The following is a 20552-nucleotide window of genomic DNA, read 5'->3' as shown; positions in this document are numbered from 1 at the left end:
TATTCCTTTTAAGACCGATTGTCAGTTTAATTGGCTTTCTCACATACGAAGCCGCTAAATATCTAACAGCGTTACTGAAACCATTCATTATCCAATCTGAAATTTACGTCAGGAATTCTATACAGAATATTAGTAAAATAAAGGTATTCATACTAAGACCGAATGATATACTACTGAGTTTTAAGTAGTTTTTGGACGTACCCAGAATTGGAACAAAATTGATCAAGACAAATCAAACAATTCACTCGTATAAAAAGAGTCGATCAACAAAAAGAATCAAAAGTTTTCTTACCGTGTGTATTAAAAACTTATGGATCTAACTGACAAAATCTTTGATGATGAACATGATCTATCTAAAATCTAATGAAGACCATACAAATAAGAAAATATAAGAACAGTTAAAGATGCAAAAAGAGTATTATTCCGTCTAAGAATTAATTGAAATCCCTGTAAGTACTTTAGCATTAATTAATGTATTCATATTTCACTTCTAGATATTATTAGTATTATTGGTATCTGGTAAAAAATGGTTTCTTGATGTAAAATTTCGAAAATAACAGTAATAGTAAAATTATTTTTAAAGTAATAGTAAAATTCACAAAAGAAAATTACAAATTCTGGAACAAGAATGTTCCAGATTTTATGTCGATTTGCGTAAATCCCGTACCGAAAAATGCTAAAGATTACGTCCTAACATCGGATTCAAATATCTTCAAACCCGTTGTTTTTTAAGTGATATAATATTCTCTATACTTGTTAAGTAGAAGGTACTAAGTCGTTTGAGATGAATACGTTTTTTTAATTGCAGTCATAAGTAGCTCCTTTACAAGTGGTATTAGACATTTTTATTCATAACTTTTTTGTCTTTTAAAATATCATCAATTTGACAAAACATTTACAATTTTTCGAATTTTTTTATAGAAAAATATTGCTTTTATCTTTGATTTGTATATTTTATGTATCGAGGCAAACATTTTCATTGACTAACAAATTCATTTCTAATTATGGCAATGGAACATAAATAACTTTGGCATTAATATTTTGTTCATTTTGCGTAGCCTGCTTTCATAATTAGAAATAAATTTGTTAGTTAATGAAAACATATGCATTGAATATTTACATGCAAAGTACAAATCGATTTTTCTCTAAAATGCGCGTTATGTGGACTTAAGAGAAAAGCATTATTTTGTTATAAAAAAATCAAATTTGTAAAATCTAAAAAAGTTTATGAATAAAATTGTCCAACGCCCTCCTCCTAAAGGAAGGCTACCTGTTAAAGGACCACCGTTTGGAAGATATTTGAGTTTGAATGCTTTCCAGGAAGCATTTTTCTAGAAGGTGATTTACAGCAACATAAAATGAGTTCCAGATTTTGTAGTTTTCTTTTGTGAAGAGCGTCTACAATCCGGTATTTGTAAGTTGGGTTGAATACTAAATTTACACATTTCTTGTTAAAACATGAATTCATTGTCATAATTCTCTTACTCTCTCTTTCTCCCTCTCTCTTTCAAATAATTTATATGTATACAATTTATTACAGTTAAAGTAGCCACCCAGAATAAGTCAGTTGATATCGGTAAAAAGTGCATTTTTAATAATATGTAAATGTAAACAATAATTCTTTGGCAAATGTGGCAAACCTGCTCTCGATATCAACGGTTTTAAATGATAAGTTTGGAGTAGAGATGCTTTGTTTAAAAGATCTTTTAGTTTTTGAATTTTTTATTTAATTACAAATAATTCTTTAATTACAACAACAAAAAAATTTTCATTAAATTCAATGTTTCTGGTCTAGGAATATTATGAATTATATTAGCCTATAGCAGTCAATAATTTTACCAACAAATTTTCAAAATTAATCAAACTCATCTTGTAAACATTATATTTTGAACATCCTAATAAAAAAGTCTCTTAAAGTTAAATAGGTGGATTTGGTTGGTTTTAAATTCACCTATAGCTAGTTAGAGATTGGCAAGAGTATTTCAGCATAATCTTAAATCAACAAAATCGAAAAAAAAACTAAATAAATAATGAAAATAGGGAGTAGGAAAAAGTGAAATAACATGAAGATTTAAAAGAAAATATAATGTGTTTAAGCTAAATACAAATACAAAAAGAAATAAATAGAGCAACTGCAACAAATAGTAAAGCTACATAAATTATTTAAATTCACAAAGTGGATGAGGAAACACGAGTACGAGCAATAAAAATATTATTAAATTCTCAAAACAGATTTTGTTCCGACATTATAACAAGGACCAAAATATCACTTTTATTTATTTCAGAAGCGCTATCGACGCCTTCTTCTTCTTCTTCTTCTTCTTCTTATTTCGTCATCTCCGTTCGAAGGTTGGCGATCTAAATGGCAATGGCTGCTGCTAAAAAGATTTCTACAGATGAACAGTCAAACTATCTCCTCAGACCTTTCAGCCACGAGTTCTACCGTCTTCCTGCTGATCTTTTGCGATGTACTTTTTGTATCCATGGAATTCTCAAACTCAAACTGAATGAAACTCAAACAATTGCTTATGTAGGATATTGAAACAAGAAAAGCAAGATCAATAAACAATTAAAACAATAACCAAATACATGAGATTTATTAGGAAAGCAGAAAAGAAACTATTAATAACTGGTAGTCACTATTTTTGGTGGTCATCATCTTCTCTTCTTTCCTTCCCTTCTCAGCAGCGAGTCCTTTGCCCACCTTGAATCTACCACTTTCACAAGATGGCCTAACCATCTAAATCTCTTTGTCCTGACATTCTGGCATTTGTTCTCCGATCTCTGCATTTGTTCGTCTCCTCCAAACGTCTTTATAGTCTTTTACTCCCCCGAATATATTTCTTAAAACACTCCGTTCCCAGATGTTTAGCATATTTTCTTAATTGTTGTTCATAACCCATGTTTCGCTCCGTACAGGGTCGTGGGTTGGATCACTGTTCGCTATAGTCTCAATTATGCTTCTCTGGAGATATTTCTTGCGATTAGTAGTTTGTGTAGAGCTACGACCGTCTTCCTTCCTCTCGAAATTCGCTTCTCAATTTCTTGGCTTTCTTCCCCTTTACTTATTAAGGTTAGGAATTGGATGCAAGAGGCACAAGATCGAAATAGATGGAAAATTATGAGGGAGATCTATGTCCAGCAGTGGATAAGCGAAGATTAAATGATGATGATGATGATGACTTATTAAGGTTACTCCTAGATACTCAAACTCCATCACCTTATTTAAACACGGGAGAAATAATGATATTAAATAAATAAGAGCAATATAACACCTAGCGTCGACCTAACAATATCCGAGGACTTGAAACACCTCAGTGATGATGTTATCAAAAATCTATTCTTTCAAATCATACATAAAATTAAAACTGTAGCCAAAACTTTTAAAAACAAGGACAAAACAATAAAATGTGAAGTGACAATAATTTTTCATCAGCTTAACAAGAAGTGTGAAGGATATTTAAGTCGTCCTTCTACTATTTGATGTATATATTGAAAATATCGAAAATCAGATTCGGATCATTCATTCAGACTCTAGAATTTCTAATTTTTATAACGACTTACTCAAAGACTATATATCTTCCATCGTGTCAATATCACTTAGAACATTATTTAATTCGTTACAAATTATTCCCGAACGCTGATCCATTTTAGTTCAATTTAATTACATATTTCTATTTTAATGATTCAAACTAAAAGCAGTTTTCATATTCCTAATACTACTATTTCAATCCATTTTTAAAGTATACAGGCTAATAATAAAAAAAGTAATGAACTAAGTATTAAAATATAAAACCATTTTTTTGCGAAAAAATTAATCATTTAAAACAGTTCTTATTTCTTTTACACCAATTAATATTTTCTAATATTAATTGGTGTAACACTAGTTTGAAATTAAATTAAAAATTTAAGAAGTGATTTAATTTTCTTCCGGCATTGCTAATTGTTTTCAGTGTCACGGAGCTGAATCTAGAACTGACAGATGTTTCAAATAATTAGTATCTCTACCTACCATCTTAAGATTTTAAAAAATTGTAGAAGTGGTTGATTTGTATTGTTGGGAAAATGTGGTTGAAACAACTTAATCCGCAATTCCCTATACGAGGAAAAAGGAAAGTTGACATGTTTCACGATGTTTTTAAAATCCTTTATCAACTGATTTTTGTATACCATATCCCAAAATAATTAACACCAATTAATTTTAGTTAGTTCCTACTCTTCACCAACCTGCACTGCCAGTACCTGCGGACAAAATGCACAATGCCAAGTAGTAGGAGGACGACCTGTGTGTTCGTGCCTCAGAGGTCATTCTGGAGATCCTCTTTCATTATGTAGAAGGTAATTTTTTAGTTGTGATTATAAATAAGCGCTTATAATAGATAGGCAATATTTATTCTAAATTGAAAGAGGATTTAAAGTTACAAACTTTTAAGATAAAAACATTTGGAAAATAGAATTTGCATTTCACAAACTTTAAGAACGATTTTTTACTGGATGTTTAGACTTCCAGAATATAATTTTTAAGTTTGTATATAAATGAAGTTAATTAAAAATGAACAACGAATAGTTTCAACCAAGGTGGTTTTGACAGGGGGGGGGGGGAGTTTGTTACTTTTTGCGCCATAAAAAATATAAGTGGACTTTATTTTAGTTATAATTTACCATAATTTTTATGCAAATTCCTCGTACTAGTACTCATATTAACACTTTAACTGCCACGAGTACCATATATGGATACAGGCAGTTTTAGTTCTCTGCCATGTACATATATTGGATACAGGTTTTATTAGTGTTTCGGCTATGTGTTCGTGGTTGGTACACATTTACATGTGCATTTAAATAGGAATATCATTGAGTCTGGCGTAGAACTATAACATTAAAAAATATCCTGGGATTTTTTTAATTTTCAAAGGTATAATGGATAAAAAAAATGAAAATTAACAATACATTAACTTTTTTAGAACGTAGTATTTTTTAACTAAAAAATTAAGTTCTGAGAGTCAATTTTATTGTACATGTTTAAGTTATTTTTTTTGTGAAAACATGTGATGCAAATGGTGCATCTATCTCTTTTGTTCAAAGCATTTTGATTAAGTTCATGTTTGGTTAATTGGCATCATTAGTTTAACACATTATTTTTAAAGTTTTTTTGCCTCTTATCTCTTTTTTCAAAAAACAGTTTTTATTGAGTTACGGCCCTTTTCATTACCCTTTAAAAAATTACGTGCAACTAAATAAATGGCTTAAATGAATTAACAAGTACAAAAAATGTCTATAACCTCTATAAATATGATATTACAATAAATGGTCATTTCGGTATCGTTTTAATAAAGAAAACCGAATGCGCTGAAAAATCATATTTTTCTGACGAAATTGATTTGCAAATTCAATTATTCTAACCCTCAATTGTTGTTCGTCCTTTATTGTTACAGAATACACTTTCTCTTTCATAAACCCCCCAATGCAAAAGTCAATGGGGTTAAGACCTGGACTTCTGGGTGGCCAAGAAATAGGTGCGTCACGACTCCTTCCAATCCACCGACCAGGATACTGCCTGCAAAGGTATTCCCGGATTTCATTACTGCAATGCGGTGGAGCGCCATCTTGTAGAAACCGCATATTTTGCCTTATTGCAATATTCGCTTCTTCAAAATACTCTTGTAAATAATTAGCCAAGTACTGCAAATAATTATCTCCATTTAAATTGTTGGGAAGAAATACTGGGCCTATTAGATTGTTAGATTGTAAGAGTTACTAATGTTGAGGTACTTCGTCGCATGTGTAAACAAAAAGAATTACTAAGAATAATCAAAGAGAGGAAAATGCAATACTTGGGTCATGTGCTGAGAGGCGAAAGATATGAATTACTTCAAGTTATACTGGAAGGAAAAGTACAGGGCAAAAGATCAGTAGGAAGACGCCAGAACTCGTGGCTGAAAGACCTGAGGAGATGGTTCGACCGCTCATCCGCAGAGATCTTTCGCGCAGCAGTTTCCAAAACTACAATTGCTATTTGGATCGCCAACCTTCGAAAGGAGACGGCGCAATGAGAAATAGAAGATTAGATTGTTAACCACAATTCCTGCCCAAACATTAACTTTGAAAGTCCTTTGGTGATGAGTCGTTTTTTTGGCGTGAGGATTTTCGTCGGCCCAAATGTGCTCGTTATGATGGTTTGTTATTCCATTTCTACTGAAGGTAGCCTCGTCGGGAAACAAAATATTTCTAATAAAATTAACATTTCGAGTGTTTTCCATTAACAACCAATCGCAAAATCCAATCCTTTTAGGATAATCTTCAACTAATAACTTTGAACCGTTGTTAAGTGATCTGTTAAGCATCATCATCATCAGTAGCTCGACAACCCTTTCTGGATCCTGGCTTGTTCTAGGATTTTCCGCCATTCTGTTCTGTTCCTTGCTTTGTTACCTTTTTCTCGCGCAGTCGTCGTCGTTTGATCAGTCCGGTTTTCATTCCTTGAACATTCGTAACATGTGTGTTTTCTAGGATAGGGTTGTTAGCCATATGCCTAACCCCCTTTTCAGAGGACCATTTCTCCCTTCCTCGTCGGCCCTGACCCTACTTTCCACTGGGGTTGGTTACCCAATCTCCGGTAGGGTTGCTCAGGTTTGCCAGGGTCCACCCGTGTGATTAAGTCACACTTCTTGGAGGTGAGGATAGGAATTGAGTAGGAGTGGCTAGAGGTGTTATCAGGAAGCAACACCTTATATTGCGCATCACTACTCCTTTGAACCCCGATCTGTTAAGCAGCTGATCTTTTAAACCCCTCCAAACCCTTACGTAAGGAACATTTAATTGAGCAGGTATTACCCTTGTACTTGTTTCAGGGACTTCTTCAATGATTTTTAAAATGTCTTCATCAGTTGCATCCATTATTGGACGACCACTATTGCCAGCAACTTGCGGCTGGAATGTACCCGTTTCCCGTAAACGACGATCAATGGTCAGAAATAATCGTCTATCGGGTGTATTTGGATTGGGGTATTTTACTGCATAACGCCTTGCAGCTGCTGCACTATTTCCTTCACATTCACCTACGATATTCCCGATAGTTTATTGAAATCATAATTTAATCTGATCCAACTTATCCAAAGTTAAATGCATATTATAGCTTCAAATTATTGACTATTATTGATGGAACTGTTTGTAATTATTGTATCCGTAGAAACTAATTGTAATTTTATGGCCAACTAGGAAAAAACTAGATTTTCGAAAAAGTGATAGGAGGCAAAAAAGTTTTAAAAATAATGTGTTAAACTAATGATGCCACAAAATTCATTTGATTTGAACGTACTCAAAAATTTGGGGGGATTTAGGGCTGCACACCCCCTTTTAAATTTTTCTGTGCGCTAAGATTTTTTTTTGTGTGAAAAATGCTTTCAGAACAAGAAAGTAACGTGTCCATTTTTATTACAAAATGTCAAGTAGTTTAGGAGATAATGCAAAAAAACAATTTTTATTTTGTAACTTCAAAGGGCTGTAACTTTTTTTATGTACACTTTTGTACTAAGGTAAGTTGGATTCAATCAATTTATTTTTGTCCCCGGAATGCGTGATTTAATTTATGACATACCTTTTTGAAACACCCTGTATATCCTAGTTTAAATAAACTTACAGTGAAGTAAAAAATTTCTAGTGCAAAAGGATTACAATTTCATCAGAACGTTTTTGATCTCATCCGTAAAACTCATCAGTAAACACATGGTTAGCAATTGAAACTAGCCACTTTAGAAGATGTAATAACCTTGCGATTACATTTTAAATGACTTAAAAATTAAAATTGGAAAGAGTTGACTGATTTTTTTCCAGCAAAATTTTTCGATAGCTAAAGTTCCACTCTATCTATCAGAAAACTATTTTTTAAGAGTTTTAAGTAGTAAATATTTTATACAGAAGTGGAATTTTCGATTCAAAAACATGAAGACTCGAGCATTATTTTTTTTGTACCTGCAAAACAAAGCTAAAAACGTTTTAGCTGGTATACTATGTTTTTAAATAGGAAAATAAAAAGCCGTTAAAACTAACATATAAATGTATTTAGGGAAGAATGCATCGATGACAGTGAATGCAGAGGTCAATTAGCCTGCAGAGGTGGAAAATGTATAGATCCATGTGCTGGTACATGTGGCGTTAATTCCAACTGTGAAGCAAGAAGAGGAGTACCTGTTTGTACGTGTCCTGCTGGATATACTGGGGATCCTATTACCAGTTGTAGAAGATTTAATCCAGGTAAGTTCAAGATGATTTAAAATCTCTCGTTTTGCTTAATTGTATATTTACAAATTAGTGAGTTCAATTACTTAATCAGTCAATTCAATCTCTAATCAATTATTGGTTGTGTTAAGAGAAGTATTTTTTAAACGTTACCATGCATATCTCCTCTCTTGGTATGTTGATCACTCAAGTTATTATTATTAATACTTTGGTTTGTCATTTTTTCTCCTTTTTCTCTGGACACCTGTTATGACGACGAACAATTCCTATTTGTTAATAAATAAATTATTTTTTTATTTTATATCTTGACGGTAAATGAATTTTCTTGTATCCCCACTTTTCTTGTTTTTTTCTCTAAATTATAATTTTCGTCACCACCATTTTTAGATTTAATATAACAATATCACAATAATCAACATGTGCTGTTACATTAAATTGACAAAAATTAAAATTTACAAATGAATTTTTGGTTATTCACTTTAGTTTTGTATAGTGCATCTATCCGTTCTAGGATTAGTGCAGCCAGAATACAACAGACACAGACAAACTGCTGCTCGATTCCAATTCAGCATTAAAATTTCAGAAAAACTTTCCGAAGAAAAAGCACATGTACTCGTAAGCTGCGATATGAATACTACTTTTGAGGTTTCTGTTGTGATTGAGCATTAAAATCTCCAATATATTTTTTTAATTACTACCGTAAAACGGGGTTACTTTGCACTGAGCAGGGTAACTTTGCACCAAACGTGTAAAAGTATATTTTCTGTAAACCTACGCTCAATTTTGTTTATATATTTGTACTACCTCTAGAGCACATAGACAACTTTGCAATATGTGAGTCGCAATATGTGAGTCGCAATATGTAAGTCGCGCGCGATTGTCTCTGCGGTCGCCAGTTATCTATCAGCAACGGTTAGAATATTAACCTCGAAAATCTATTATTTTCTAACTTTGCAAAACCATACTGTGCAGATAGTCCCAGTGGGCACAAATTGGTAAGTACACGTCTAATGGCATATATCACAATCGATTGCGATTTTTAGTTATTAAAATAACGGTTTTAAACCAGGATATCAATAACAAAAAAAACATTGTTTACATGTGCACTTAAAACGTGAAATTGGGTATACTTTGCACCGCCAATTTGCAAGTGGTGCAAAGTATTAAAGGTCAAAGTACCTATTTCTTCTTCAAGAAGAGTGAAAAAGTGATTATTAGAACGAAATATATATATATATATATATATATATATATATATATATATATATATATATATATATATATATATATATATATATATATATGGTGCAAAGTATTAAAGGTCAAAGTACCTATTTCTTCTTCAAGAAGAGTGAAAAAGTGATTATTAGAACGAAATATATATATATATATATATATATATATATATATATATATATATATATATTGATACGATTGGGGTTTATAGAAAATAATTTATAAGTTATATACTACATAATATTAGATATAAAAAAGAATTTGATTATTTTAAATAAGTTATATACTAGAGAATTTTATAAAAATATATTTATGTGAGGGCATTTTAAGAAATTAGCATATAATAATTGTAAAAAGTTGTATTTTAGTAGTTATGATTTTGTAGATATATTTAAGTGAGCCATGTGACTAGGCAACACACTATACAGTAAGTGACTGACTGACAGAAATTAAGAATTTTAGGAATATAAAGTGGGGTTATAATAATAATGTAAGTTTAAAATGTTTAATTTATATATATTTAATGATTTAAATGTTTATTCTGATCTGAAAAGCCTAAATGTCAACAAAATTATCAATAGAACATTAACGAATTCTCCAGAATGCAGAATTTGATCTTTGTTTATGTTGGAACATTCTGGAATAATGATTATGACGGTGGATCCAACATATATTTTTTTCGAGAACATCCATATAGAAGAAATAGAACTAAATAGAACATGATTTCTTACCAGATGATTCTAGAACAGAAAAAAAGATATAAATACCCGGTGATTTGGATTAGAATCGATCAGTTATGAGTTACAGTTACTATGAGGCCAGTTTATTATGAAAGTTAGTAGAAGATAGACTCATTAAGTTAGTGAAGTCAATTGTTCAGAATTTTCAAGATAGTGCAGTCAGAAAAGTTTTAGTAAGAAAGTAGGTCCAGTCCATTCAGTTACAAATAGTCCAATTGTTTAATATAGTGAGTTAAATGAAGATTAAAAATTATGTATATATTTTAATGCACATTTATAATTATACACAACTAATTATTGAAGATTAAAAAAAAAGTATATTGGAAGAAATTAAAATTATATTATGATTGGTGATTAGTATAAATCAACTTATAATAATTGGATATTGGAATATTGAAAAGAAGAATAAATATAAATGCTGTTTTGCTGGTTTGTTTGGTGGTTTATAAATGCTGGTGAAGAAAAATATATCTTAAATTGGTAGAAGCTGATAATTGGAAAAAGTAATTTCACAAAAACAAGGATAACCGAAGTACGAAGACATTCAGTGGTGATTAGAATCTATATAGTGGAAAACAGTTCATTTAGGCATTCAGTGAAAGAAAGGTACAAAATTTTGTTAATATAATTTAGTTAGTGTCATAACAATTTCAATTTTGAAGATAGTTTGTTTAAATTTTACATTGTCTATAGAATTTAATTAGTTTTATAAGAATATCAATTTAAAGATAGTTTATTTTAAATTTACATTGGCTAGGTTAGATATATATGTGTGTTTCATAATAGTTATAATAAAGATAATTTAAAAAAGTACTTACAAACTAATTCTTTGAGAACCGCGATAAAAACCCTATATTATTAAAAACACTCATTGCTCATCATTCAAACAAACAATACATCATAACAATATATATATATATATATATATATATATATATATATATATATATATATATATATATATATATATATTAAATTGACCAAGTCCTTCAAAAACTGTGGAAAATGCTTCTTCAACATTGGCCAAAGTTTTGAAGTTTACATCTACACTTTCCACTCCTAATACAAGCCTCAAAACCTAACAAAGGTACTTGGTTCTAAATAAATTTAATATCTGAAGATGCAGTCCCTACCTTGCATTGCATTATAATTTCTACCACAGGTTTTATTTTAAAATCATCACTTCCATGAGACACAATTGTCACATTCAATAAATGATTCTTCCAGATTTCAATAAACCCACAGTTTTGACACAACTGATATATAGCTCACTACCATAACTTTCACTTTCACTACCACTCACTTGGATTTTTACTTCATGTACTCACTTTCTGTTTGTTGACTTTCTCTGCTCCATAATTTTTATGTTCTTCTTGCTGCGCACTCCAACAAAGTGGTTTCTACCCTGGCAATGGGTACAAGTTTTACCATATGCAGGACACTTCCTTCCTCGACGCATGAACTCAGAATAACTGCATACTTTTTGTGAAATAACTCTATTTGACCTAACTGCAGCCACTGTTGATTCAGATGTAAACGCTTGTTCCTGAATTTAACTGCTTTCACTTAATCGGCATGTTGCAATAGCCTCTTGCAATGTCAGTTTGGATTCTCCTAGAAGACTTTCTTGTGTCTTTTATTCCAATAAAAATTATGTCTCTAACCATGCCGTCCTGATCTTTACATTCAATCTTTTTCACTGCTTTCTTTAACTCAGTCTCAAAACTATCAAAATGTTGTTCCACTTTTTGGACAATGCTGTTGAACTTAAACTGCTCATAAATATTATTTGATTTATGTGAGGGAGCAGTGCTCTTCAAATTTATCTATGACTGGTTCCAACTTTTTGTCAACTCCTTCTACACTAGATGTAAAAGTGTTGAACAATTATAATCCATTAGAAGTTAACTCAAGAATTTTGCCAGTTTCTTTTTCTCAGGCTTGCCATCTAAGTCGGTGGCATCCATATAGAGTTTAAATTTTTGAGAGAACCTTTTCCAGTTTGCCGCCAAATTGTCATCATCTAATACAAGGGTTTCTTGAGGTTTAAATTGATTTTCCATTTTTCTTGACAAAAATCACTACTAGATTAAACTCCGGCCCGACCTGACACCATGTAAGATATAACTCTAGTTAAATAAAACTAATAGCCTTGATTTCATAGTTTATTAAAACTTCACATTCTGGCCCATAAGCTTACCTTCTGTCAAGAGCTTAAGCGGCATCATGGTGACAGCTATGCTGACTGGTTACTGTCATTGCTATCACCATTTAGCACTCCAACCACCTTATCATTGTATAGTTATGTACCACAAACTACATAATAAATTTAAAATTAATTTTTATCTATAACCAATTTTAGTTATTCCGTGCGGCATATATCGAGGTCATAAATTAGAAAATCTTATGCTCAAAATATAGTCCACCCTTTCAAAGTTCTAACAATTTGTGTGTATACTTATAGTAGAATGTATTTGAGGAGGTGTCAATCAAAATCAATCATGTCCATAAAAATCAAAAAATGAGTTAGCAGCTGTTTCATAATATAAAGAGTGAATCCTATTCTATGGTGTTTTCGGTTTCGGTTAAAAAAAATCATGTCCTGTTTAAAATGAATACACAATATTAGGTTCCCAAATCAAATGAAATCATGTCCACAGTTGGTTTCAATCATACCACCACATGTCCATTCAGCTAATAGTAGTGCCCCGATTTGGTCACGTGATTTGACCATGTCAACACATTGTCTGTGTTTTCCCTCTAGGTTATGTCGATAGCGAGTATTGAGTTTGTATTGCACTGTGGTTTAATTTTAATATTATTATAGTAGTTTTTATTAAATAAAATTGAAATTTTCCATGGATGAAGAAAACTTAGTGAGAGTGGGCGATGCCAATGAAGGATCTCGTAAAAATAAAAAGACTGTGGATAAAAAAACTAGAGCCAAGCTTAAGCGATACAGTACTCCAGTGGGATGTCGTGTGTTTGTTCCATGTAAACACATGAACAAAGGTATGAAATGTGCATTAGTTATTAGCATTAGGCCTATAGATGCTATTTTTGTTCGAAATATCCTCTACAAAATACCTGACAAAAACACGCAAGATAACACCATTGCCAGTTGGATAAATCAACGTAACATAAAGCGGCGAAGGCCTAGGCCTACCTCTGAAAAATCAAAGGCTAAAAGTTTTAGTGTACAATATTCTATACTTTCATCAACCGGTAAAGTTATACCTGTGTGTAGGAAACTTTTCATGCATATTACCATGGTGAAGGGAACAAGATTGACTAATATTTCTAAAAAGGTGAAAGAGGGAAAGGCTGTTAAGGATCAGAGGGGTGGCGATAGGAAGAGTCACAAATCTGCTGCGAACAAGGAATCAGTCCGCTTTTTTTTTGAGAAATTTAAGAGGAAAAGAAAGCCACTATAATCGAAAAAAATCGAAAAGGATTTATCTTGGTGCAGACTTAAACATTAAGAAGTTGTGGCTAATATACAATGATTCTGTACTTGATAATCTTAAAGTTAAGAAATCTATGTTTAGGAGAGTTTTCAATGAATTAAATATCGAATTTTCATCACCAGCTTCTGACGTTTGCAGTACATGCAATAAAATAGATCTTCAGCTGAAAATTGAGAAGGCTAAAGCTGTGAAAGACTTGGTAGTGGTCAACCAATTTATGATGGAGAAAAGAATACACAGATTAAGAGCTAATGCTTTTTATGGGCTCTTAAAGGAAAACAAAGAAAATGAGGTTACTTTCTGTTTTGATCTCCAGCAAATTCAAGCACTTCCCAAAACTCCTATTCAAGACGCTTTCTACAAAAGACAATTAAGTTTTTACTCTTTTTGCATTGTAGCATCAAACGCACAAAACCCCATATTTTACGTATGGACTGAAGAACTTGCAGGAAGGGGTGCGACCGAAGTTTCACTAGCACTTATAAATTTCTTGAACTCCGCTAATTTTTCAAATGTAACAAGACTGAATCTGTTCTGTGATGGGTGTGCCGGTCAAAACAAAAACAATGCCGTTGTTCACACATTAGTGTATTACTTAGGATCAGTGCAAAATGCTTTAGAGGAGATTGTTCTAACATACCCTGTTCGCGGGCATAGCTTCCTCCCCGCTGATCGGGTGTTCGGAAGGGTTAAAAAGTTACTCAGGAAGCAGCCTACCATTGCAACAAAGGAAGAGTACTACAATGTATATAGTTCTGTTGAAGAAGTACGGAAACTTGGAGACGATTGGGGATTGATTGATGCTAAAAGTTTGGCTACACGATTTAAAAACATTGAAATGATATCTGAAAAGAAGAGGATTTTTGTGAGGAAAGAGAAAGCTGTCAACCGCAATGGACAAGAACTTACTGTTATCAAAGTGAAATCGGCACAGAATTTTAGGTTTGAAAGTGATTTTGAAACCCACAACAAGCCTCAAAAAAAAAGGCTGGCATTCTGCAAGGTCGTTCTCAACTCCTGTAGAGTCACTTCCACTGAGCAATATAGCGAAAGCAGCTAAGAAGAAGGACGTGGAGACGTTACTTGTGAAAATGTATGGTGATGACTGGCAGAAACATGACTTTTTATCTTGGTATAAGACCATAATAGTGGATGTCCAGGACGACGAAATTGATGCTGACGAAGTGGACGAATCCTGTGATTCCCATAGTTAGCCATTTTTCAAGATATTTTTTGTAACAATACAATAGATATTTTAAGTAGTCTAAGAGTTTTTTTATCAACCCCTTCTATCAACGTCCATGAAGTCCAATCAAATAAGAACATGTCCTTTTTTTAAAATGTATTTACAGGTTTATTTATACCTTCAGATTTGAAATATTTACTAAGAGTCAGTTAATTTCAATAAATAAAATGATATATGCTAATTTATCCGATTTTTCATGTAAGGTTATTTACTAATACGTTTTTTGCGATTTCCCTAAAACTTCTTAAGGTGGACATGATTGATTTTGAATGACACCTCCTCATTTATGTTTGTGTTTATATTTGTCGTTTTTTTAGAGGAGCTTTGTCATCCAAGCCCTTGCGGACCAAACACCCACTGTGAAGTGAAAAACGAAGTACCTACTTGTTCTTGCCTACCAGGATTCCATGGACCTCCACTAACAGGATGTCGCCATGAATGTGAAAGTGATGTCGAATGTGGTCCTACGCTGGCTTGTATCGAATTTAAATGCCAAAATCCTTGTTTAAGCCAATGCGGTAAAAACGCCGAATGTGAAACGATTAGCAACCATAGAGCAGTTTGTAAATGTCCCAAGGTAAGAGTTTAGTGAATATTTTATTATATTAAAGTTATAGCACTATTTATCACTAAATTTTAAGATTTAAGCGGAATAATTTACAGCTAAAAATTTCTCTTTGTAAAAAGTTAATTAATAAACAACAACATACTTCAGCTAAAATTACAGACATGATAAAAACCAGTAAGAAAACTAATAATATAATATTATTTTGCGCAGTAATAAAATTGATTTGTATAATACCTCCTGAAATATAAATTTTAATAAATTAATAAAGTTTTGGGAAACTGAACTAAGATACGTGTTCATTGTTTTTAAATGTTTCATTGCCGTAATAATTAACAATACTGGATGTGTATCATTTTGTGAGATACTTTAAATGGAATTATATGCCAATTAATAGAAACTCAGTTAAGTCTCATTATAATCTCCACGATTATAATGAATTTGAGCCAAAAAATCCCAAAATATAAAGTTCAAGTATTATTATTAGTTAAACAATGATCGCAATATATTTTGTGAATAAAAAAAGTTAAATTAATAAACCTTTTGATAGCAAATGGCCTGCTCATAGTTTTTATGATTTTTCAGTGGGATAATCATTAAAAACGGCGAATGCGCATCATTTGTAAAAATGATTTAAACATCTCAGTTGAAAGCTCGTTTCTTTTCAGTGATACCTACACTACAAAAAAATTTCTACTTCGTAATGAGTTTTACTAATGACAAACTTTAAAAATTTAATCTGATATGACTTCTCCATTTTCTTGATATGTCTACGCCGGACGAATGTTAGTGATCATTATGGCAATATTTATCTTGTCTGCAGCAGTGCGGAAAAGCTGGGATGAAAAAAAATTCCTTACAGGATGACCTGTAACAGGACATATCTGGATTCATTTCGCATAATGTGTCCAAAATTCTGCAACTGTCGGGATTTGATGGTGGTTAGTATCTCTCGGTTATTCTTCATTCTTCTTATGATCTCCTCATTTGTGACTCGGTAAGTTTACGGGATCTTAAGTATTCTCCAAGATAGCAGCATCTTAAATAGAATAGTACATCATTCAATGCCATAAAAAAGGACAGAGAAGACCTAGCATCGCAGCATTCTCACTTTTATAACAAGAGAGAGGTTGTGGCTCTTGAAGAAAGCCTCCATCTGGTAACTAGCATCTAGCTTTTCTGATGCGCACTCTTATCTTCTGATTGTTGGTCGATTCTTCATTCATCATCGTGTCGAGTTTGTTGTAGTGCGTCACTCTTTCTACTGGGGTTTTGTTGACGTAGATTTGACCTTCTGTTATCTTTTCCTTGCTTATTGTCATGAGCTTTGCCTTCTTTACGTTTATATTGAGTTCGAAGCAATGAAATAAACGCATAAATTCAAATATTGACGACAAACATTGCCGAAGATCTAACACCAACATGGAATACTATTACAAGTGCTGTAACAGACATCATGAAAAACAACTTAGAGTACAAACGAAATAACAAGAGGCAAAAATGGATGACACAAGAAATACTACTACTAATGGAAGAACGACGAAGACACAAGAATAACCAAGATAGCAGCAATATGTATGAAAACATTAACAGGCACATACAAGCAAAAATAAGAATAGCAAAAAATGAATGGCTTAAGCAACAATGTATCGATCTAGAACATTTACAACGACAGCACGACGACCGTAATTTACATAAAAAGCTTAAGGAGACTGCTGGAATATACATAAAACGAAGACCAACTACCATAGTTAATCAGGATAACCAGATAGTGCTGGGTGAAAAGGAGAAAATTGATATATGGGAAAATTATATTCAGGAGCTCTTCCATGACGAAAGACCCATGAGTGAAGTTTATACAGACGACCAGCTGACTGGCCTTCAATCACCAGAGAAGAGATAGAAAAGGCAATATTAAATTCAAAAAACAATAAGGCACCTGGACCAGATGAAATCCCGTCAGAAATACTCAAATTACTGGATGAAAGGGGAATTTCAGCACTACACAAAATATTTAACTTAATTTATGAAACTGGCTGCTATCATCTAACAGTGCTAACAGTGGTTACGCTCTACCTTTATTCCCCTGCCCAAGAAAGTCAATGCAAAAAGATGTGAGGATCACAGACTCATTAGCCTGATGAGTCACACTTTAAATATATTCTTAAAAATACTACATCAAAGATTATACAAAAAATGTGAATGGGACATCAGTGACTCCAGTTCGGGTTTAGGCAAGGATTAGGAACACGAGAAGCAATAGTAGCAACACAGGTGCTGGTCCAAAATTGTTACGATCAGAAGACGGATGTGTTCCTATGCTTTTTAGATTACCAAAAAGCGTTTGATCGTGTCCAACACCACAAGTTAATGCAGATCCTCAAGAAAGTTGATATAGACCAAAAAGACATAAGATGCATTGAAAACTTGTACTGACATCAAACGGCACAGTTAAAAATAGACAATTCTATATCCAAACCCATATATATAAGAAGGAACGTTTGACAGGGATGTGTGCTTTCCCTTCTTTTATTTAACATTTATTCGGAAGCCATATTTCAAGAGTCTTTGGAGGATGCAAAGATGGGAATCAAAGTGAATGGAGTATTGATGAACAACATACGATATGCTGATGATGGTGTCTTAATTTGTGACAACATAGTCGATCTTCAACAACTTGTCAATATAATCGGAGAACACAGTAAGCGAATGGGATTAGAGATTAATACCAAAAAAACCAAATTTATGATCATCTCCAGAAACTTAGATGCACTTGAAAACTCCACCATAACACTGAATACTAAGTCCATTGAAAGAATGAGTAAATTTAAATACCTGGTATCGTGGCTTTTTGAAGACTGGGCATCGGACAGGGAAGTAAAATGTCGCATTGAGCAAGCTCGACAAGCTTTCGTAAAATTCAAGAAGGTACTGACTTGTTCAGAGTTCGATCTTCAACTGAGACTAAGGTTTACTAAGTGCTACGTCTGGTCAGTACTGCTATATGGCGTAGAGGGCTGGACACTCAAAACGAGGGATATAAACAGATTAGAAGCTTTCGAAATGTGGCTCTATCGCCGTATCCTAAAAATACCATGGACAGCGAAAATCACAAATATAGATGTCCTTAAAAGAATAAACCAAGAACGCCAACTTTTCGAAACCATCAAGAAAAGGAAAACGGCGTATCTAGGTCACATCATGCGAAATGAAAAATACCAGTTCCTCCAACTTATAATCGAGGGTAAAATTGAAGGCAAGAAAGGAATGGGACGCAAGAAAATGTCCTGGCTCCGAAACATAAGGCAATGGACAGGGATTAACGACATACAATCTCTGATACATATTGCAAGAAATAGAGAAATAATGAAAAATGTGATCTCTAACATCCATTAGTGGATTTGTATCTGAAGAAGAAGATATTGAGTTCAATTATTGACTGTAATATTTGATTTTGTTAATAAAATTTGTTAAATACTATGGTGTCATCTGCATATCTGATGCTGTTTAGTCGGTACCTATGTAGTAGAATGCCTTTTTCAGTTTCAAAATTTTTCTTACCTTATAAGTTCTATTATTTCTTTCCCTGTAGTAGCAATTACTTTGTTGCCTTCTGATATATTTTCTACCGTTCTTAAATTGTAAGGTAGTATGCATAGCAACACAAATTTGGAGTTTGCTGCATAAGCTTCAAAAGACCGCAGATGAAGTGTTGGGTTAGGTACCCAAAGGGCAGCGAAACAACTGGTTTGATGAGAAATGCAAACAAGTAACCAAAGAGAACAATGACGGATTTCGTATCTGAAAATGATCAATAGAATGAAAATTATTAACAAAAGGACTAGGGGCAATGTTGAAGAATACCCAGTAAAGAGAAGAGAGGAGAAATAAAAGCACAAACAGAAAAATCTGCAACAAATCAATAAAGTAAAGATGATTTACAACGTATGCTGCACCAATTTAATATAACCGCCAGATAATTTAACATGTTAATTTCCCAAATAAAAAAACAGAATGCATGGTTATAACACCAAATTTACTAATATGTAAATTGGAGCTGGAAGGTCAGATAATAAAACAAGTGATGGAGTTTAAATATCTAGGCATAACTTTATCTAGCTACGGGAAGATCCTCAATAACTATCTGAGCTATGTGGGGCCGTGTACTTATGCGTAGTCAACAATGGTTTTTGATAAAGACTAACCCCATGCCAGCGTTAAAAGATATGCTGCCTTATACGAAAACTGGTCATGCACCAAATGGAAGTCTTTCGGCAATAAAAACTCGAGCATTACACTCGTATGGTTATCGCTACATTATTACACTTATACCTAACCCTGTATATAATAAATATATTTATTAAATAAATAATACACAATAATACACAACTCTAATCTGCAATTGTCCCAGCAAAGAATTCTTGTATAAAATGCAATCCGACAATCTGGTGACACGAGAAAGCGGCGCCTAGCAGCTCTAGTTTAAAAAGATAATCCAGCAGCATGAAGTCGCCTCCTAAACGAGAAAGCATTTTTTTCAACTGTGATAGTGCTGACTCGTCATGAACCAGGTTTTGAGTGAGCAGACCAGGCTCTTCGTACAGCCGTAATTCGTGCGACACACTCGAGAGACCTTTTTTTAAAGCCACCACATTTCTTGCTGATTAGTTTCTTTGTCAAATGCTTATCGAAAAAAAAAAATTAAAATATTCAAAATAACTTTAAGTTACGGGGTAACCCCAATTTTATATTAAAAGTAAAAAAATATTTTTTATCTAGATTTAAATCAGTTTCTACATTAAATATTATTATCTTTTTTAGAACTACTTTGGAAATCCTTACTCTTCATGTCAACCAGAGTGTTACGGAGATGTAGACTGTCCTAGTTCTAAACCTGCTTGTTATTATGGTATTTGCAAGAGCCCCTGCGAAGGAGCTTGCGGAGTTGGTGCTAACTGTGAACTCAGAGGACTAACACCTGTATGTTCCTGTCCCAAAGACATGACTGGTGATCCATTTATCCGTTGCAGACCTTTTGAACCAAGTAAGAACATACATTTTAT

The 20552-nt window shown here is 32.9% G+C and overlaps 1 protein-coding gene across 2 annotated transcripts in view; it reads left to right on the top strand.

Moving 5' to 3' along the window:
* The window catches only part of aspr (asperous), a 52953-nt gene that overhangs the window by 24814 nt on the left and 7587 nt on the right, over positions 1-20552 (top strand). For both annotated transcript variants that reach the window (XM_072536882.1, XM_072536883.1), the window contains exons 3-6: positions 4206-4338; positions 8063-8250; positions 15242-15501; positions 20311-20533. In XM_072536882.1, coding sequence (XP_072392983.1) covers positions 4206-4338; positions 8063-8250; positions 15242-15501; positions 20311-20533 — 804 coding nt within the window. The remainder of the gene's footprint in view (positions 1-4205; positions 4339-8062; positions 8251-15241; positions 15502-20310; positions 20534-20552) is intronic.

Source organism: Diabrotica undecimpunctata, chromosome 7, assembly GCF_040954645.1.
Source record: "Diabrotica undecimpunctata isolate CICGRU chromosome 7, icDiaUnde3, whole genome shotgun sequence".
NCBI lineage: Eukaryota > Metazoa > Arthropoda > Insecta > Coleoptera > Chrysomelidae > Diabrotica > Diabrotica undecimpunctata.
This window is presented reverse-complemented; position numbering and strand designations above follow the sequence as displayed.